This window comes from Fonsecaea multimorphosa, assembly GCF_000836435.1.
Source record: "Fonsecaea multimorphosa CBS 102226 unplaced genomic scaffold supercont1.43, whole genome shotgun sequence".
Classification (NCBI taxonomy): Eukaryota; Fungi; Ascomycota; class Eurotiomycetes; order Chaetothyriales; family Herpotrichiellaceae; genus Fonsecaea; species Fonsecaea multimorphosa.
The window spans coordinates 78,860-98,750 of NW_015971677.1; the positions used below are offsets into that span (position 1 = coordinate 78,860).

General features: G+C 52.0%; 10 protein-coding genes across 10 annotated transcripts; 5 read left to right on the forward strand and 5 right to left on the reverse strand.

Annotated features, from left to right (window-relative positions):
* Nucleotides 1-1,522: 1,522 nt before the first annotated feature.
* Z520_11797 (uncharacterized protein) lies at nt 1,523-3,238 on the forward strand (the record flags this gene model as incomplete). The annotated part of the gene is made up of 1 exon (XM_016782285.1): nt 1,523-3,238. The coding sequence occupies one exon, from the start codon at nt 1,523-1,525 to the stop codon at nt 3,236-3,238; it is 1,716 nt and encodes a 571-aa protein (XP_016626600.1).
* Nucleotides 3,239-3,869: 631 nt separating this feature from the next.
* On the reverse strand, nt 3,870-5,274 carry Z520_11798 (uncharacterized protein; the record flags this gene model as incomplete). Its single annotated transcript, XM_016782286.1, has 2 exons — nt 3,870-4,775; nt 4,858-5,274. The coding sequence occupies 2 exons, from the start codon at nt 5,272-5,274 to the stop codon at nt 3,870-3,872; spliced, it is 1,323 nt and encodes a 440-aa protein (XP_016626601.1).
* A 264-nt stretch (nt 5,275-5,538) lies between these two features.
* Nucleotides 5,539-5,874, reverse strand: Z520_11799 (uncharacterized protein; the record flags this gene model as incomplete). The annotated part of the gene is made up of 2 exons (XM_016782287.1): nt 5,539-5,696; nt 5,823-5,874. 2 exons carry the CDS (start codon nt 5,872-5,874, stop codon nt 5,539-5,541), a joined length of 210 nt encoding a protein of 69 aa, XP_016626602.1.
* A 723-nt stretch (nt 5,875-6,597) lies between these two features.
* On the reverse strand, nt 6,598-7,854 carry Z520_11800 (uncharacterized protein; the record flags this gene model as incomplete). Its single annotated transcript, XM_016782288.1, has 1 exon — nt 6,598-7,854. One exon carries the CDS (start codon nt 7,852-7,854, stop codon nt 6,598-6,600), a length of 1,257 nt encoding a protein of 418 aa, XP_016626603.1.
* Nucleotides 7,855-8,694: 840 nt separating this feature from the next.
* Z520_11801 (uncharacterized protein) lies at nt 8,695-9,762 on the reverse strand (the record flags this gene model as incomplete). The annotated part of the gene is made up of 1 exon (XM_016782289.1): nt 8,695-9,762. The coding sequence occupies one exon, from the start codon at nt 9,760-9,762 to the stop codon at nt 8,695-8,697; it is 1,068 nt and encodes a 355-aa protein (XP_016626604.1).
* Nucleotides 9,763-10,785: 1,023 nt separating this feature from the next.
* On the forward strand, nt 10,786-12,404 carry Z520_11802 (uncharacterized protein; the record flags this gene model as incomplete). Its single annotated transcript, XM_016782290.1, has 2 exons — nt 10,786-11,086; nt 11,140-12,404. The coding sequence occupies 2 exons, from the start codon at nt 10,786-10,788 to the stop codon at nt 12,402-12,404; spliced, it is 1,566 nt and encodes a 521-aa protein (XP_016626605.1).
* Nucleotides 12,405-13,020: 616 nt separating this feature from the next.
* Z520_11803 (uncharacterized protein) lies at nt 13,021-13,511 on the forward strand (the record flags this gene model as incomplete). The annotated part of the gene is made up of 2 exons (XM_016782291.1): nt 13,021-13,069; nt 13,129-13,511. 2 exons carry the CDS (start codon nt 13,021-13,023, stop codon nt 13,509-13,511), a joined length of 432 nt encoding a protein of 143 aa, XP_016626606.1.
* A 130-nt stretch (nt 13,512-13,641) lies between these two features.
* Z520_11804 (uncharacterized protein) lies at nt 13,642-15,622 on the forward strand (the record flags this gene model as incomplete). Its single annotated transcript, XM_016782292.1, has 2 exons — nt 13,642-14,034; nt 14,090-15,622. 2 exons carry the CDS (start codon nt 13,642-13,644, stop codon nt 15,620-15,622), a joined length of 1,926 nt encoding a protein of 641 aa, XP_016626607.1.
* A 346-nt stretch (nt 15,623-15,968) lies between these two features.
* Nucleotides 15,969-17,513, forward strand: Z520_11805 (uncharacterized protein; the record flags this gene model as incomplete). Its single annotated transcript, XM_016782293.1, has 1 exon — nt 15,969-17,513. One exon carries the CDS (start codon nt 15,969-15,971, stop codon nt 17,511-17,513), a length of 1,545 nt encoding a protein of 514 aa, XP_016626608.1.
* A 433-nt stretch (nt 17,514-17,946) lies between these two features.
* Z520_11806 (uncharacterized protein) lies at nt 17,947-19,827 on the reverse strand (the record flags this gene model as incomplete). Its single annotated transcript, XM_016782294.1, has 4 exons — nt 17,947-18,076; nt 18,148-19,413; nt 19,475-19,538; nt 19,593-19,827. The coding sequence occupies 4 exons, from the start codon at nt 19,825-19,827 to the stop codon at nt 17,947-17,949; spliced, it is 1,695 nt and encodes a 564-aa protein (XP_016626609.1).
* Nucleotides 19,828-19,891: the final 64 nt, after the last annotated feature.

Consider the following 19,891-nt stretch of genomic DNA (forward strand, 5'->3'; position numbering starts at 1 on the left):
AAAGTCCCATCGCAGGGCCTGTACCGAGTAGGTGAGAGCGAGAACGTCCCCACAAATAGTTCGGGGTTCAAAAGGCGGGGTTGATTAGATCTCGGAAAGCGGTAGCGTTGGGCGGGGACTGGTTTGAAAGCCTCCGCTCGCCCCTCAGCCTCATCAATCACCAGGTAGGTCGTAGCCTCTGTCAGTTTCTAATTCTCAGCCTCGTTGCCCCATTAGGAGGACGAGGTACCGCTCATCCACAAAGGGTTTTTTCCATACATGATAGCAACATCCAATGCCCCTTATGCTCCGTAGTCTCCGAGGTGATCTCGAAGCCGATATTCAACCAACTTGCAGGCTGTGTAGTCAAGCGGGAAACGAGTCGATCGATGATGAGAAGTAGCAATGGTCCAAACACGGAAATTGCTGCCTGGGTAGCCAATGTCAATTGGTAGGTCCCATCATGGCCACAAGAGAGAGGTAGAATGCTCGGTGAGCAAAAGACTCGGGCAAGCTGGTTGGCGATGGTTTCATCGCGTGATGGGCTGAAGTTCCTGGCAGATATCGTCGCGGAGAATGAGGCGCCCATTCAAATCTTGGGCTCAGGTTCCACCACCAACCACGCTGTCACGATACGCAAAAAAAATCGATGCATAGTATTTGGGTCAGCCACTGCGAATACCATCGAGGGTAGGACTACGAAAGCATCGTTCCCTATAAACTCTCGCTCCACCGCGCCAATGCTGACTTTCTTCACTTCCAACGCGCTCACCAAAACATGTGTCTCCACAGGGATGCCGATTTCTTCTGCGCACAATGCGACGGAAAAGTCAAGTGCACCATCGAAAGGACAATATGTGACCAGTTCTACAATAAGGGTTATTGCTCTGCAATGGGCCTGAATGCCTCCAACTCCACGTCCGAGAATATCCGGCTTCCGAAAGGCTTTTTGGACAGCTGCAGGAGCTGCGATGACGACGGGAAAATTGTCAATCTCTTGCCCCCAATCGTGTCGTACATAGACCTCTACCAGTGCAAGCAAGTGAAGTACGAGAATGGGAAGTGGGTGGAGGTGGAAAATTGAGAACAAGTTTGGCAGAGACGACTTTATCGGCGTACCACTCTGAGCGAAGACTCAGTATCTATCTATGCCTGGCACCATAGTAAGACATCTCGACAAAGGCGCAACACCGTTCTCGTTAATCCGCAATCTGAGAGGTTGAAACTTGGAAGGCTGAAGGCGCTATACAAAGGTCAATATCTGACCGGTTTCCGGCGTGAAACAAAGTGCTTGACGAAAGTACCAACTTCTATTATGCAGGTACTTTGGTGGGGCGCCGGAGAAGACAATCAATGAGGCAGTGCTCCCCACCGCCTTCCTCGGGCACCTCGCAATCGCGGGCTTCCACTCTACATCCATCTCGCTCACAATGACCCTGTTCCTTGAACTACTTTCTCTTCCAATTTCCTTGCAGGGAGAGTCCAGTTGGTTGCTGTTAAGCTCACAAGTCAATGATCTATCACAGCGCTATTTACGAGGAACATGGTCACCTCCGCTGCCGCAGTCCACTCCAACGCTTCTTCATCCTCAGCCATGATCGGGGACACAGATCACGCTGGCGACAATACCACTTTGGCTCTGAGACACTCCCTATACCTACCGCTTGATCAAGAACAGCAGGAAATCCGCATACTTACATTGCACGCCGGCGGTAATGACACGCCAATCGAAGCGACGCTAGAATCTACGTGCTTCTCGAATGCCGGCTCGTTCATCGCTTTTTCATACTGCTGGGGCTCTCCTGATGACGGGTTAGAAGAGGTCATTCTTGATGGCCACGCAGTTGGCATTCGGCGGAATCTCTGGCTTTTTTTACGAAATTTTCGATCTGTCAGAGGTTCGAGCAGGCTTTGGATTGACTACCTGTGTATTGACCAATCGAATGTCCAGGAGCGCAACCATCAAGTAAGGTTGATGGAAATAATCTTCAGCACTGCACACACCGTTTATGCTTGGCTCGGAGAAGCTGATTCTGAGACCGACGACGCCATAGCTTACATCAAAATCGCATTGAGCATTCCACGCCGTTCCCGTCCCAAGGAAATCCCTCCAGATGTACGGAGACGAGGTTTAAGAGCCATGAAATTGCTTACCAAGTCCAAGTACTGGAGTCGCGTTTGGATCATTCAGGAGGTGCTTCTCGCACGAAAAGTTGTCCTCATGATTGGAGACAAAATCATCGACTGGGAGCATCTTCAGAACGTCTTTACTGCAGGGGTGGCTCCAAATCTGTCGCATCAGCGCAAAAGCACGGAGACCAGTGCGTCACAACGGAATTTTCGTCATATCTGGGAGCTCAAACAGATACATCGCAAGGTCTGGGACCTTTATAGCCTGCTTGACAGATTTCGCTTTGCTCATTGCCATGATCCGAGAGACAGACTCTATGGGCTGCTCGGTCTCACATCTGAGTCTGTCCGCTCAAAAGCGGTGATCGACTATTCTTTAACTCTCATGGAAGTCTGCGCAGCAAACGTGCAGACTATGCTCAGTGAACACGGAACGACGCACAATCTTCGGTATGTACATGGCGCCTTTTCTATTGTCAGCGGCAACAGAGAGAATATGTTGCGAGCATTTAAAGATAGATCCCTACTTTCTCGGGTGGGAAACCCTGTTGTGGTCGCAGCGTATCAAATACCCTGGGTGGAGAGGGATGTGAAAACTGTTGTTGGGTTCAGCCTTGCGCAGAATGAGTACGTACAACTGACGTCGGCGAATGAGGCGTTATACTACGACTTATATCTGACGATTCTTCATGAGAAGTTGCGCCAGCAGACACATGTCTACTGTACAACTACTCATTGTCGAGAGTGGAACAACGTGCTCGAATTGACTGCACACGAGTTTACTGCACTGGAGTCTAGGGTGATTTTGCCAGTCCGAAAGAAAGCAGGATCACTCGAAATCATAGAAATCGGAGGTCATGCCAAATATAAAAAAGACAGTGATGGCATTGTTGGGATATGGCCCTCGGACTGGCTCGTGGGGAAAGTTCCTGATGCACAATGCTCACCTCTAGATCGAGGTGCGCCCGATCTTCCCTGGCTCAAGCCAAAATGGGATGTACAGCTCAATAGTTCGGCACTGATGGAGATAATGCGGATCATGGAGTCTGGTAAGAGATGGAATCTCCGAGATCTAAATCTCCCTCTGTCTCTGTGGAAGGATCATCTTCAGGAAGATCCAGATGTCTAACTTTCATTTGGCTTGCGCTGTGGCCGTCCAGCATTCGAGTTCACCTGGATTGGAGACATCCAAGGCTGCGAAATACACAGACCGAAGCAAGGGTGGATTGTAGAATACCAATGCGGATTTTCAAGATGTCTTTATCCCAGCATCGGCAGTCACAAGGCAAACTCGTCGGCGACTCGATTTCTCAAGCGTTCCCCAGGTTGCGAACGTGGTGTGGTCCGAAAGGCCTCTGCAAGACAGCAGCCAGGTCTCTGGGCCAAAAAGCGCCCCAACATCTTGCGGCGGACACACACCATATTGGTCTCCGCGCACAAAGAGGAGTGTGTCTTGGCCGACAGAACGAGAAATTGAAAAAGCCCTATGACCGAGTCTTCGACCCCAAGAGTATCGACTTTATATACTATACCTAGATACTGCCGTTGTCGGTGGAGCAAGGAGGAGATGCTGCGACGAGCAACTGCTTGTCTAATTTGGTTCTGGCCGGTGTTTACACACTTTACGAACGTCTTTACCAACGTCTTTTGTTCGCGGAGCAAGGCTCCCCGTCAAACTCCCTGGGAAAGATTTGTGGGTTAAGAACAGCAGTACATTCTTTTTCTTCTATGCCCGGGCGCTACCGACACAACTACCACTTTCACCCTCCACCTGTCCTCCCCAAAGTCAGCGCAGTAATGACAGCCGCGCCGACACCGCTCCCATCCTCTGCGCTCGTCAGCTCGATGCCTTCCAGTCCGCCCTCCCCTCCCCCAGCGGCCTTGGCGCCCATCTTCATATCCAGAATCTCCCTGACGGCGACTTCCCACCGCTCCTTGAACCGGGGGTGCTTGATGGCCACGCTCCCATCTGCAGCGACGTGGCCCTTGCGCGTCCCGATCCTGCGACAGATGGCGGACACGCCGCACGCGCAGAGCCTCGCGCCGCGGATGGCGATGAGCTTTGCCAAGGACTGGAAGAAGACCAGTTCGGGCGGGGAGGGATGTAGGTTCGAGAGTGTCGACTCAAAGGCACGGGTCGAGGAGGAGAGAGAGGGCGAAGAGTCGTTCTCTAGGTTGGACAGGAATTCCGTGTCGATGGCATAGGCGGTGTGCAGGAGTTCCTTCTGTTTGTCGTCGAGTTTCGGATCCTGCAGAACCAGCCCCCTCTCGTACAGGTCGACGAGGATCTGGCGGAAGATCTCGCCCAGGTAGAGTCCCGCAGACATCTTCTCGAACGTCTGCTCCCCGGGTCTCGGTGACTGTTCGTCGATCAATTCGTCGTACCGCGTCCTTGGCAGGATGGAGTGGGAGTTGTCGAAGGCGCCGTACTCGCAATTGATAGCCATGAGGGAGTCATCTGCCCCTTGCTTTTCTGTCTCCGTAGCTCCTGTGGTGCCGTTGGAGGTTGGACTCAGTTTTGGAATACGAGCCGCACGTTCCATGTATGCCGCATTGCAGCCTGTGCCGAAAATCGCGCCGATGATTGTCTGGGGATCGTTGTAGGCGGAGGCGATGAGCGCGCCGGTTGTGTCGTTCACCAGCGCGACAAGATTTACAGGGAGGTCCTATATAGCGCAAACACAATCGTATCAGCTTCCGAGGAATATCGAGTCTCAGACATCAAAAAAAAAAAGCGGCAAGACATACCCTTTTCTCGATAGCCCGCTTCAACATCTCCGCGACATCATTGCCTTCCACTCCCTTCACATCCCACCCCTTCGTCCATGTCTGCAAGATCCCATGATCAATCCTGTCCTGAGTCGCAGGGTAACTAAACGTGAACCCGAGCGGCACTTTCCCACCGTCTCCATTAACTTTTTCGGTTTCGACGTGCTTTTCCACGAAATCTCCGAGGCGATCGGCAATGTGTTCGAACAGGTCATCTGCTGTTCCGGTTTTGATCTCTTTGGGTAGCTGGTATTTCTCCTGTGTGATGTCGGAGCCGCCCGGTGTGCCGGTAAGCGTGATGAGACATACACGAAGATTGGTTCCGCCGAGGTCGAGCGTGAGATAGGTGCCTGTTTCGCGTCCTGTCGGGAAGGAAGTGACCCAGGTTATATTCATGGGCTTAAAAGAGGTCAGTATGCGGTTTTTTTCTTTGTAGAGTATGGATGAGACAATGTAGGAGAGACATACTACATTCGATCCGTCTTTTCGAAGTCCTGTATTATGTACCGTCAGCGGCAGTCCTGTCAGGATGTCCGAAATTGAGGCTCGAGAGACCACTGGGGCTGAAAGAGGCATTCTCTCATGTCGCTCAATCAAGCCCGTCCATCATTTTTTGGGGTTGCCGACGAGATCCATTTCTCGGCCAGTAGCTTCGTGCTCTCAACCACGGTCGGGAAATGAGACGCCGGACTCACCTTCATCGAGCTCTTCACCAAACCTCTCCGTGATCTTCTTCAGCATGGCCGTATCGACGGTGAACAACTGTTCGAGTCTCCGGAGTTCTTCTCCCAGCTTCTCTGGGAGATCCTGGGGAATTTCTGTGAGGTAGGCCCAAGAAGCAACGTCAGCCTGGTGTAGTCCATTTCTCCGACTGGATGATACAAGCCTCCTTCAATGCTAACCTTGGACGAACTAACAGGTGTGCTGGGTGGGGAAAGCCTCACCGAACTCGACATCTTCCCGGGAAAATTGTAAATTCTCGGTGTGGGCGGACATATTGTCAGGGATGGAAACCTGGTGTGAAAGATACTAGTAGTCGAAGAATATCTAATAGCAGAGGATTGAAGAGGTGTATTTGGCTTTCGCAACGCCCACTAAACTTTTATACTCTCGCTTAGGACCAGCGGAATTAAAGTCCGAGCAGGGAAAAGCTTTGGGGTAAATGGCGTAAGGGTTCTCCTTTTTGAGAAGAGGTGTAACAAGTACTATACACATGTGAAGGGACTCTCGCCTCAGGATCCTTCAATTCGTCTAGTTTCGCCGTAGATAACGTCCTTGGGCAATATGAATGCAGAATGGCCCATTTACATGCCTCCTCACGCTTCGGGCACAAGGATGAGGGATTCCAGTACTGAAGATGACGTCAGTGTTTACATCTCGTCAGTTCTGTATATCACAATATGTCATAAGCGAAAGATGATGCTCCAACGACGCCGGAAATGCTTCACTGCGCCGATCATTGTCATATATGTGGATATTCATTAGAAGATGGATATTGCCCAACTAGGCAGCGACAGTCATCGCCAAGCTAAATGCCTGCCACAGTCCAAGTCTGTGGACGGATCTCACCACCCACTTTTCAGCCTTATCTAGCCTTGTTGGAGGCCCTCTCATGTCGCACCAAGCAGTGAGATTGAGCCAGTCTGCAACCAAGTCATGGTCTGATTGGACAAGGACATGGAAAAGTGCAAAAGGAGATTTGTTGAAGCACACCACGTGTCATGCCCAATTTCTCGTCTGAACGGCGAGCCCAAGATCTTCCTCAGGCTCGTCCTCGTCCGCGACATCATGCTCACCATGAACATGCATAACCTTTGTGTCAAGATCCTCGTAGTGTCTGATGCGATTTTCCTTCCAGCCGACCCCGTGAAGTGGCGATTGAGCTGGATGGAAGCTCTCGTCCTCCTCCGGTGAGACGAGAATCGCTGGACCTTGCGGACTGTGTGGATGGATGCCCCATTGGCCCGTCAAAGGCGACGTCAGCAGGCCTATCTTTGCCTGATCTTGTTGAGATTTGACCTTAGTGATGATGAGCGTGGAGTAGACGTCGAAGGCGATTGCTAGGCTCCAGGAGACCGTGGTGAGTGCGTACAGCCACTCTGCGGGAGCACCTAGTGCCATGATCCAGTAGCATCTGGTGCCTGGAGTCTGAATATCTGCAGGTTTTGACCCGCTGCAACCGAATATAGCTACGTTTGTCATCAAGGCCAGAGGAAAGGCGAACACCAACGTTATAGCTCTCCACCACAGCAAGACTCTGATCACACCAACTTCGCGAAGCGCAGGATATTTTCGCCGTTCCAAGTGATCAACTAGCAGTCCGGTAGATTTGATACAGAAGACGGTGATCGCTTTGACCGCGGTAACGAGGAGGTGGAGATGCTTGTCAGGGTTCGCCGCGGCAAAGACAACCCAGATGCTGAGACCGGCTCCTACAACGCTTGCGAGCCATCCTGCTCGCCGTGTTTGCCAGCCTAATTGGTCGTCCCGGGTGAAATAGAAGCTGATCGTGCTCGACGTAATACCAAGAAGTACGACGCAAAAGGTCACACTTTGATAGACCGATAATTTCTTCGAACCAACGCAGCTCATAAATGGAAATGTAGAGTAAAGATCAGCGATCCGAGGTGGCTTTCCTCCGGTGTGGGGATCAGCAGGTAGGGTGTAATACGTGCAGAAGAGGAACAGAAGCAAGAACACCTCCAGGAAGGCTGCCGTGATGGACAAGAGCGCACGAAGGGGATATCTGCGGTTCCAAAGATAGGCGACAAGAGGATTCCATGGCCTCGATTTCCGCTCGAATCTTCTTTCAAGGTCCTGCCAGCTGGTCTTTCTGCGTTTGAACAGGCCGTCGACCTTCTGACTCAAGGTACCAGTGCGGACGATCTCTGGAGTGTAGTCCTCTAAAAAGGCAGAGCCCTCCAGCGAGTAGTAGCTGCTTCGTTGTGTCGCTGCAGGCTTGCGCAATGAAGACATCTGCCATGGATAGAGTGACGCCGCACTTTGCACCGCTGGAAGTCAGTCCTCTGAGACCGGCGGAAGTAGGAAGGGAAAAGGGCACCCCGGCGAGTCTGAAAATATGATCCTGATCAAGTGTCCGCGTGGCGTTAACGGAGTTTGATCCCACGTTGCATAGCTGCGTATAAAAATTAGGCCGCATGGCTTCGCTGATCAGGCGTCCTGCTGGTACTGCAATAATCAGTTGCTTGTTAGTAGCCTAAAGACCAGGGAAGTCCAATTAAATGCCGGGTGGCATCTTCCTCTTTAGGTATCCACAAGTGACAAATGTCCAGGACCGAAGCACGCATATCCCGTGGACGAGCTGGGGCCAGAAATTATGTCGGACGAAACAGACGGACCCATCAACGAAAGAGGATCGTATTCCTGTATAGCTTCTGAGTCCGCTGATAAAAAAAAAGTGATTGGTTGACTGGCCAAGGGGCCTGCAGGCTAGCTCGTTCGCTTATGATTCAGCTGCTCCTCCAGTGCAAATAGTAGTCGTACTGGTAGTGGCTTTCTGCACTAGCCCGCGCAATAACTCCACTCTGCGCAAAGTCATTTACCTATTGCGGGTGCGGCTCACCAGCCTCACCGTTGAGTGACCGAGTCGGTCAGCCGGCGCGTTGACGCGGAGTATAGGAATCCATCGAATTCGCTCTCAGACCGTCTCTGGCCAAGTTCTCATCCGTTTGCGGCTTTCAGATAGATTGAGCTGTAGTGTGGATGACGAAGAGAGCGATCCATCGGTCGGAGCAGATCGCAGAGAAATTTCGATTCCTCAATCAAGACATCCAGAATTGAGGGCGAAATTCCGCCTCATCTCAAGAGTCGCCTTCCAGAAGCACCATCACCAACTCTCCAGGCCATGGGCCCCTGCACTCCCAGTAGACCGTGGCTCGTCCCTTCGAATCCGACACCTCCACCTTCACCGTCGGCTTTGTATCTCCGCAAAGCCTCTCGAAGGTGATCCGGCAAGAGCCCTCCCTTGTGCGGATTTGGGATGTACTCCTTGGCTTCTCTCCTCAGCCCTTCAATCTCTCTCGTCAATAAGCGGCCCTGTTGATCGGTGTGGTTGCCTTGTTTCTGCTTCTCCTCCAGGACCTCCAGCTGCTGTTGCCGCCGTTCCTGCTCCTCCTTCCTCGTCTCGTCGTATGCCTTGGCCCATTCGATTTGCACCTCGCGTGCTCTCTCCACGATCTCGCCCACAAACCATTTGCCGTAGATTCTGACCGCTTGCAGAGGCGCAGAGGTAACCGACTGCGAGACAACAGAATTGACCAGCCGCCTCACCGTAGCGACGTTGAGTGAAAGCGCCCGCCACTGATTATATCGGGCGTATTGGTCCGGGTCGAGCGTATCGGCCAGTCGTTCACGGCGCTGCTCCTGCCGTGTCTCCTCTTCTTCAGCTTGCCGTCTCTCCTGCTCATCCATGGTCTCAAACATGCCGTCAATGTCGCCCTCGTCATCATCTTCCTGCTCGGCTGCACCTGAGCGAGCGCTGACCACCGACTTTGTTCCGCGGCCCGCATTTCTTGAGGTACTCTCGACTTGGCTGGCCGTGTCTGTAGGAGCCTGGCGGACGGAGCGAGTATCTTCGTCGTTGAGTTGTTGTGACTTCCGAGGTCTTCCTCTTCCACGGCCGGGGACTTTACCGCTCACCCCTGACAAGAGACTGTTTGCGACACTACCGGTTTCGGAGCGTGCACTCGTGACGGCAGAACCATATCGTCCACTTGCATCTTGAGCAGGGAATGAGGTTTGTCTGAGCGGATGTAGCTTGGGTCGTTTGGATGCTCCCGGAGCCGATGCCTGTGAACTCATGGAGGTTCGCTTCTTGGGATTTGGGAGACTTGCGGGAAATGGGGCGGGAGGTGAGCTGGCCATAGTTGTGGTGTATCAACCTAGGCAGGAATGAGGAGAGGAAGGCAGAGGACGAAGGATAGGCTAAGAGAGTGTTGACATTTGAGATGATATAGTCCTGCGAGGCAAGAGCGGTCGAGCAGGAGATGATAGAGAGACTTCACGAAAACACTCCTAATGACTGTTAAAAGACTGTACTCCGTCGTTGACCATGATCTTGAGAATGAGGACGAAGGCGCGGGCAGCGACCAGGGAAATGCAGATCGGCAAACCTTCCCTTGGCGGACTGCGTGACGCTCCTCGAATCGAGAAAGTCGAGCCAGCCACTGTTCCATCTCCTGCATGTCTTCATTTCAAGTACCAGGTATTTCACTTTGAGCTGGCACATCTGTGTCGATGTTGCTACCAAGGCCTCCGACTTGGAGTACTCCAAGTATTAGGCTCTCGAAAGAGCCATCTCTCCGCAACCTGCACGAACTTGGCAGATGGACACATCAACCATGAGTGCAAGTAGTAGCAAGCTCAAACCATCCACGTAGATGGTCAAACAGCGCTCAAGGTATAGAAGGAACCCGTTCCTCCATTAGTATAGCTCCTCCATTTTTGATTTTTATTGCCACTTACTGCGCGTTGCTGGACGGAAACAATAGCACGAGGCTGAGATGTCCTTTTCCACCTTCTCCCCCTTTTCCCTCCTTTCCCGTACAGCTACTCCACCTCTGTACCTGCCCAACGCTTGGGGACTACAGGATACTACAGGATACTTGACCATTACCTCGGGCAAAGCAGCTTGGAAGGTACAGCAAGCCAGATCGACTTTGTCCACGGTCCGGTCAAACCGGTACAAGCCGGTCCACACCGGTTCGAGCACAGCCTTCCACCTCTGCGAAGAGAGCAAGTGTTGCTATTGGGACTGTTGCTCATGGAATCAGTGGTTAGAATACGCTGCCTCTAGCTATAAATCTTGCAGACCCGCACCTGAAGATACACGGGACTTTCGCAGGCACCTGTTGTTTGATTACAATAAAGCCGAGCATGCGTTCCACAATGTTCCGGATCCCGACGACTTTGTTCCTGCTTTCTATCCATCTCATCCAATACTGTGCGGCACAGCAAGTCTCCTGCACTGACTTGATCTCTCAAGCCGGTGACTCCTCGAGCTTGGCCATTACCAACGCGACTCAGGTAGGACCGCAGACGCTCAGCTTTGCACTGCTCGGGCCTTCCACCAACGAAGTCCCACTATGTCGCGTTCAGGGCATTGTGAGATATGCATTGAACAAGTCTGAAGGGATAGAACTTTGGTTGCCGCCTCCATCGCTGTGGAACGGGCGGTATCTGGTTGTTGGTATGGCCTTACCTTCAACACACAATCTGATCTCGACAAGCTAATCGACGAAGGAACCGCGGTTTTCGGAGGCATCATCGACTATGGAACTATGCTGCAGCAAGTCAATGCCGGCTATGCAGTGGCCGGCGGCGACTCTGGACATTTATTGTCAACTAACGGTAACGGCCTCAGCATGCCTGGACAAAGTATCCCGTTCTTGCAAGACCCCGACGAAACGACCGAGTGGATTCACAATTCCGTGGCATCGATGACGCCGCCGACAAGGGCCCTAACAGAAATCTTTTACGGAAAGCGTCCGTCCTATTCCTATTACTCGGGCTGCTCGACCGGCGGTGCACAAGGCTTTGCCCTTGCCCAGTATCATCCAGAGCTTTTTGACGGGATATTTGCTGGGTCTCCGGGTAACTGGTACAGCCATTTGATTCTTAGCTTTCTGTGGAATTATCTCAACGCGCAAAGAGCCTTTCTGGACCAGGACACTCTCAATCTCATCACAAACGCGACTTTAAAGAAATGCGACGACCTCGACGGTCTCATGGATGGCGTTATTGGAGATCCGCTAAATTGCCACTTCAATATCTCGGAAATTGAGTGCACGGCAGGACAAGCACGCAACAACAGTCATGGGATCCAGTGTGTCACGTCTGCAGAAGTGGCCACTTATCAAGCAATCCGGGCCGGTCCGAGGGAGGCTGGCACTGGCCGAGAGGTGTATCCAGGATTCGACTTCGGGTCTGAGAGCTCATGGCTTCCTCAAGAAGCGGAGCTGGCTCTCAATGTCACCGTCCCCATACTACAAAACTTGGTTTTCAAGAATTTGTCATACGACTACACCTCGTTCAATTTTACCTCTGCCGAGCTGAAGGCTATCGATTCCAAAGCTTCACCCCTGATCGATTCTGTTTCTCCCGACCTTCGCGCGTACAAGAACAGAGGCAAGCTGATCGTCACCCAAGGCTGGGCGGATGCAACCAATGCAGCAACATGGCCAATGCAGCAGTTTGAGCAGACAAACGCGTTTCTCTCATCGAATAGCATCGCAGCCGGCAATGCTTCAGATTTCTATCGATTGTTCATGATTCCAGGGTATGGCCACTGTGGTCCAGCAGCTGCCTATCCGCAGGTACCTGGTACGGTCGCCACTTTGGCCGCGCTGGTGTCCTGGGTCGAGAAAGGCATTGCACCTGTTGAAATTCAAAGCACAGGTCCCGCTGATGGGACTAATCGGACCAGAAAGCTGTGTGCTTGGCCCCTGACTGCGAGGTATGTCGGGAAGGATCCAGACGATTGGGAATCTTTCCAGTGCGTCGAGTAGGGCGATTGAAGATATGCTATGTGCATGATACCCAAGCTTCTTTCTTAGATGCTTGGTCCATGGCCAGAGACTCAGGATGCCCAACAGTGGACCCTGGTGGTCTCATGAACAAACAGGGTATATTGTCTCAATATCATCCGTATTCCCAAAGACTTGTGTGCCTGTCAAGGGTTCTCTTCCTCAGTAATCCCTATCAACGACTTATTCCGCTGGACCCATCCTAGTGATTGGTACAGACACACACTCATTCACTCTGGTTCCAAGTATTGGGCGACCGCAGTATGCTATCCTACGATCCAGGTTTATCAAGTGCCGAGTTGCCATGGGGCAGGTGGCGGCGCAGCTTCAGGCCGTAGTCACAGGCAATAGCAGGAACGAACGTGGCTGAGCTCGACGAAAGACGTTGTTGGCTGGCATCTTGGCAAGGCAGAACCTCGTGGCCGGGCCGTGCAGGTGACCCTCCCATGTTCCTCCTCTTTCTCCCCACCTAGGTTCTTAGGTAGGCACTCTCCCTCCCATCCTCTTATTCCGTCCACCTAGACATCATGTTCGGCTATGAACGTGGAATACCCTCACGGTGTTTTAGGTCCTTTAATTTTCAAAGTTCTTGGTGAATATGCCAGTGCCGTTCGGCTTTTCAGTTGGAGACTTTGTGACTGTGATACGTAAGGCTTTGCCACGATCGTTGGAACCAGAGCTTGGGTCGGGCTGACGAGTCCCCTAGAGCTCACAAGCAAAATCATCTCCTCACTAAAGGATGTCGGAGGCTCCTCTTCCGAGTACCAACATTCTGTTATCGAACTCGAAAGCCTCAAGAGACTGCTCGAGAAAGTGAGCCAACTTACCATCACAGAAGACAATGCGGTACAGGTCAATGCCCTTCGCGGCCTCGCGTTGGCTTGCGAACCATGTCTCCAAGAGTTCCACGGAAAGCTCAAGTCTTATGAGGCTTCGATTGGTCCTTACGCCCCGAGGCGCACCCTCAAAGGAACCTTCCACAAGGTCAAATGGGCTTTTTTGGGCTCTGAAGAGTTCAGCCAATTCCGCAAATTCATTGCCATGAAGGTGCTCTGCTTGAGTCTACTGCTTTCCATGCATATCTTGTAGGTCGTAATACCCTGCTCAAACCACATACCTCGCTGACCACGCCGAAAGCGAAACTACTTCAAACAGAGATTCAAAAGAACAAGCAGCACGCTTCAGCCTTCTTGAAGAGATCACAAAAGTCCGAAAAACCATGGAAAGACTCGAGCTTACGAGCCAACAACGTGGTCCTCAGCTTGAGTATGAGGCCAGTCTACGACCAATACACGACAAGGTCGAAGACATTGCAGAAAGACTGGAAAGCAATCTTACTCCTGTCTCGAGTGCGCTAGCTTCAGTTGGAAGAGCAGTATTCGGTCTCAATAACGTTCTGGGTCAGGTTTTCGATTTCCTCGGCTCCTTCCAGCGAGAGACAAAGCTTGCGCTTCAAAGGATCATTCAGACCAACATGCAGATATACGCGTTACTTCTAACGAGCCAAAGTGGCTCGAGCACCGGTCTGCCCATGCCCTCCGACTCCATCGTGTTTGAAGATGCACTTGGCAGGACCATTTCGCTTCCCTATCAATGGTTCCGTCACTGGGAGGTGAGCTTTGATCCAGGTAACTGCTCTCGTACCTAAATCGCTCACAAGATGATAGACCTTTGAGGGCATGCTCCGCGCCGAGTTCAAAGGCGTGCCCGGCGAGGCTAAAGTGTCGGAAGGACAATACCATTTGATCGACACCAAAGGTGCTGGAGCGATCATAAGAAAAGAAGACTGGCATAGAACAGTGTTTCCGGGCTCTTCAGTGACCATGTCGGTGATAATCTCCCAGATACGCTGGCAGGGAGGGCTTTGTCCGCGCCCGAGCTGCGGAGAGACACGAATCGAATTGGACCGTCCACGGGCTTTGGTTACATGGTATGTTGCTTACTCTCTACTTATCGGACCAACGCTTATTCCCAAAAGTAAAAGCTGTGGCTTGAAGTATTATCCGTCGGCAGAGAGGCTCGAAGGCCAAACAAAGCGTGTCACAGTTCTGACAGAAGACGATGAAGTGGGATGGTCACAGAGTACTCAAGATCTGGAGGTCTTCGGCGCCAGGCCCCTACCCAAGGACCCTGAGGAAGAGGCCGCAATCCTAGAGCTGTTGGGATGCGCAGATACAACAACGGCTAATCAAAATGTCACGCTGACAGGCAGTATGACACAGACGGGCCCTTACAAAGAAAAAGCCCCAAAGTCCCACGAGCTCACCGTCGTACCTGATGTTCAAAAGCCTGTGACAGACAAGGCTAGGCCTTCAGATAGCTTATCCTCAGCATTCCAAACGCCATTGGATATATGGTTCGCACAAACCCAATCCGTGGGCCTCGACCCCAACATGACCTCAAACATCCCGTATTCAGACAGGACGCGTCGAGACGAAGAAGCCTCCGAAATGGAACATTTCAAACGCGTCCATATCAAAGAAGGGGCCAACAACTCAGATGACAACAATGACGCAATGAAGGGCGTTATTGACCCAAAATGGACAGACGAAGCAATCTACCGGCGGAATATTTGCGACAGGTTTCCCTTGCTACCGTTCTGGCTGGCTCATCGCCTAGCGAAGCTTAATGTCGAAAGAGCGAAACGACTCCCGCGCGCCTACTACGCAAGGACTTCCTCATCTCACGGAGACAGCGAGCTCCCGCTGCCTAGCAGCGCTAGTGGCGATGAAGGCCCATATCCAGATGGTGATGGAAAGGGTGAATATGCCTGCACCGATCCGGAACGGTCATCGTCACTTGACGATGAAGGAAAGCGTGCTTTTGAAGGAATAGCTAGCTCCCTCCAGGATGAAGCACGACTACTTCGTCGCAAAACTTTTGGTCATGTCGATCACCAGGCTCGGGACTTGCCTCAAGAGACGTCTTTCTGGACAGGTAAAGCGGGGCAGAAACGTCCAGCATCTACCTTATCTCGTTCGTCTCACTCAAACAACTCGCTGCAATTACCCGATGCTCCAGTGAAAAGAAGCCGAAAGAGTTCATCCGTCAAAACACATTCTTCTCACTCAACTATTAGTTCAACAATGTCCCAATTCGTATGCCCCCCTCCCCCAGTTGATCTGGAAAAGGAAAACATCTTTGTATGCGACATCTGCAACAAGAAGGTTTTCGTCATGAGGAGGCGTGATTGGCAGTAAGTTCTGACTTTTCAGATGTTGAAGATCATTCCTGATTATACCCAGGAACCATGTACTGCGTGATCTCAAGCCTTACTCTTGCATTTTCAAAGTTTGCCCAACACCTTTGAAGACATATGTCTCTCGAGGACGAATGTTAGCCCATATCCTGGGAAAGCACCTAAGAGCCGATTCATATCGTTGCCGCCTGTGTCCGTCTAATGAGAGAATGAGCGAATCCCGGTTGAATGGCCATTTGATACGATGTCATCCAAGTGTCATAGCAGAGGAGCCATCTTTACTCTCAAATTCCAGACGACGTGTTCTGGGGCGAATCAAGAAGTATTTCAGAAAGGAAATCCCAGAGATGAATTGTTACTTCTGCGATCAAGCTCTACCAACGAAAGACAAACTCAAAACGCATATAAGCCAACATTTGGAACGAATAGCTTTCACCGTCCTTGCCAAACCTTATCAGAAATGGCACTTTTACGACGATCTTGCCTCTGAAGGGTCATCCGCACCTCCCATGGAGCTGAGCGCAGAGATCGCTCATCTCATTTGCAACGACTCCGTCACCACTGTGAAGCAACTACTCAAGGATAGGATCCTCACGAAGACACTCTGCGGAAACACCGCCTTGTGGCTGGCTTCTCAGCATGGAAAAGAAGTGATTGTGTGGCTGCTAATACAGCACGAGTTCGATGTGAACGAAAAAGATCCACTCAGCAACGGGAAGACTGCACTCCATTTTGCTGCCGAAGCGGGTCATACGTCAGTTGTCGAGTTGCTTTTAAACGCCGGATCTGATCCGGTGGCAAAGCTTGACGATGGCACAATGGCGATGTACCTTGCAGCCCAGTATGGCCACATTTCAACTATTCGGATTCTGTGGGAGCACCAGAAGGAACGTCTTCGAGATGGGATCAAGAATGACTTGCACCAGGCCTGGATCTTCGCAGCAGAACACGGCCATTCTGCATGTCTGGGAGCATTGAAATCAATTTTTGAAGAATGTTACTCCAGAAATCTGCTTAGCAAATGGGACCTGCGCTATTCTCTTCCAGAATGGATCTGTGACGGGGTTGAGGCAGCTCTTGAGAAAAACATGCAGAGCACTATTGAAGAGATCACTAGTTACGCCTGGAACCCTCCACGATTACTTGATTACTTACGGTCCGAGACATCCTCAAGGACAGTTCGTTGGGTCTGGTTGTCGCTCGGAAAGAGCGCGCTAAGCCATTTCATTCTATCAAACCCTTGGCTGGAGCGAGACTGGCTTCCCACAGATCCCTCATTTCCTGACGGCCTAACCGATGAAGCCTTCAGGGATATCAGCAACACCCTCCTCATCACGGCACAGGATCCGCCGGGACTACCGTCCCGATATAGGAAGAAACTGGTCATCCCTGATGTCGATCACCTGCAGACGCTTCTAAAACAACATCCCGAGTTCATACAGTTGATATACCTGGATCTTGCCAGAGAAGGTGATTGGTATGCTATGGTTGCATTGCTGGTAAAGAATCTGACACCCCATCCGAAAACCCTAACTACCCTGGTTGAAAATAAAGAACAGGGAGTCGCCGATCTTATCAAATACTTCTCGTCGCACTTCAGCGAGATTGATAGGCTCACCGCGCTTCTTTCTGCCGTCAGGAAACGTGATTTCAACATTATCAAGTTGTTTATTAAAGCTGGTTCTCTCCCGACCTTGCCCTCCGCCGAAGCAGACAAGTTACTGTTAGCATGTGCTAAAACAGGATTCAGGCGCCTGCTCAAAGAACTACTCAACCAGGGAACTCCGTTGTTCTCTGCCGCTGGAATAGCTGCTGCAAAGTCCGCTGCGAATGGGTACCCTGAGTGGGCAGAGCTACTGGATCATTTCCAACCTTTGCGAGTAGCGACATAACATTCAAAGCAGGGCACTGAGGGCAGGATTGCTCACGCGCATACGCCTTGAGCCCATCTATCTCTCTGCTGAAGGGGGGAAAACGAAAGATAGGATGGATGTATGCCTTTGGTAAGTGCATCATGTACTCTCTCCAGGAACCGTGGAGTTCTCGGTCCAGCGACCACGACATGAATTCAATGAGCAGACGCTAAGACGCCTCAAGGGGGAAAATTAAATACCTCCAGTATTTACCTGAAGAACAATATCATCTCAAGGAGTCTGGCTCATTTCATTTCATTTTCTTTCCTCATAGAAGAGGAGCATCAGAGATCAGACATCACGAGCTATCGAATTTGTACCTATGGCTCTCGGTATCCTAATTTACGATTCGTGTTCACTGAGTTCCATTCCTCCAAGTCACCAGGCAGGCCCCGGCCCGTTGTCATTTCATTCATGTCTTGACGACATGGAATCCCTCAAAGTTGGGCAGAACCTTCCTGATGTCCTGGTGGTAGTTGTACATGCCACCGGCATAGTTGACCTGCTCGAATGCCTTGCCGGGCATGCTGCCGCCCATGTAGCTGTAGGACGACAAGTGTTAGCATCCTTGTCTGCAAAAATGGAAAAGGGTGCGAGAGAGAGCGAGACTTACGTGCTCTTGGTCGTCGGGAAGAGGGACTTGTCGCTCAACTCATTGATCTTCTGCTTCCACTGCATGCTTGCCACGTCGGTCGGGTTGATGTACTTGATTCCCTGGCGCTCCATCTCCATGATGGTATCCGTGATCCACCTGCCCTGGATCTCCACGGAAGTCGGTCCATTGGACAAAAGTGTCGGGCCGTGGGGACCGTAGAGATGGAACATATTAGGATACCCGGGGACCGTGGTACCCAGGTACGTCACCGCGGCCTTCTTCCACTCCTTGTCCAGGGTGTTGCCGTTGATGTTGTGCAATCCCATGGCCGTCATGCCTCCGGTGGTAATATCGAACCCCGTGGCAATGCAAATGATGTCAAATTCGTGGTGCGTGCCGTCTTGTAGCACAATACCCTTTTCGTCAAAGGCGACGATGGGGTTGTTCTTGATATTCACCACGTCGACATTTGGTCGGTTGAATTGCTCCAGATACGCATATTCCAAACATGGACGCTTCACGCCCCATGGGTGCGGAGGCTCGACGGGTGTTAGGATGTCGCGTTTCTTGGCGTCATTGACACGAGCGCGTTGCTTTTTGGCCCAGAAATCGTAAACGGCACGGTTGGCTTTCGGGTCGAACAGGTAGTCCTTGTAGTTGCCCAGCCAGTAGCGGAAGCCGCCATCACTCCAAAGCTTCTCGAAGAACCGTTCTCTCTCCTCGGGCGTGTCTTCGAATAGGGACTTCTCGGAGAAGTCGTACAGGAACCCGCCAAAGCAGCGTTCACGAAGGTCGAAGAGCTCCGGGTACCACTTCTTGCCGGCCCACTGCTCTTCGGCCGTGAGGGCACGTAGGCGCATCGGCACCGTCAAGTTTGGGGTGCGTTGAAAGACCTTGAGCTCACCTGCCTTAGGGCCCCACGCCTGAGTGATTTGGACACCAGAGGCGCCCGTGCCGATGATAGCACATTTCTTGCCCTGCACCGGGATCTCCTCGTCGGGCCAGAAGGATGAGTGGTGGACGGTGCCCTTGAACTTCTCGATTCCCGGCCAGTCGGGCACGTAGCGCTTGGCGGCAAAGCCCGCCGCGACGACGAGGTACTTGGCCTTGGCTGTGCGGCCGTCGGCCGTCTTGACGTACCAGCGTCCTTCGTCCGTGTTGAATTTGGCTTCGACGACGACGCTCTCGAACGCCGTCTGACTCTTGATGTCCAGCACCTTGTCGCAGTGGTCAAAGTAGTCACGAAGTTCCCTGTAGGTAGGGTAGTTGGAGGGCCAGTTGTACCTACACAGGACATGATTAGCCAATTGACAGGAGGATCAGGATATTGGAGTTTCGGGCATACGTTTTCCACGTTTCTGGAATCGACAACTGATATTCCGGGACTTCCGAGTCGACCATCGCCCCGGCTGGTCGAAAAGGTCAGAACGATCGGCGACAGCAGGGGAACGAAATCGTCTTACGGTAGCAGTTCCATCGCCAAGTGCCTCCGAGGTCGGTGCCAGCCTCGTAGATGACAGTCTTCAGCCCCTGTCTGCGAAGGGACCAGAAGCAGAACACGCCGCCGAAGCCGCCACCGACGACAAGGGCATCGACCTCCAGGTTATCGGCGTAGGGACCATCGGTCCTCCTGCGACGGCCGTACTCCCATAGCTGGGTCTTCAGCTTGGGGTTGGTCATTCCTCCAGGGTCGCCCATGGTTGTGAGGAGTATATGTCAGATGGCAGCAATATTGTTTGGACCACGCAAGGAGAGAAGGGAC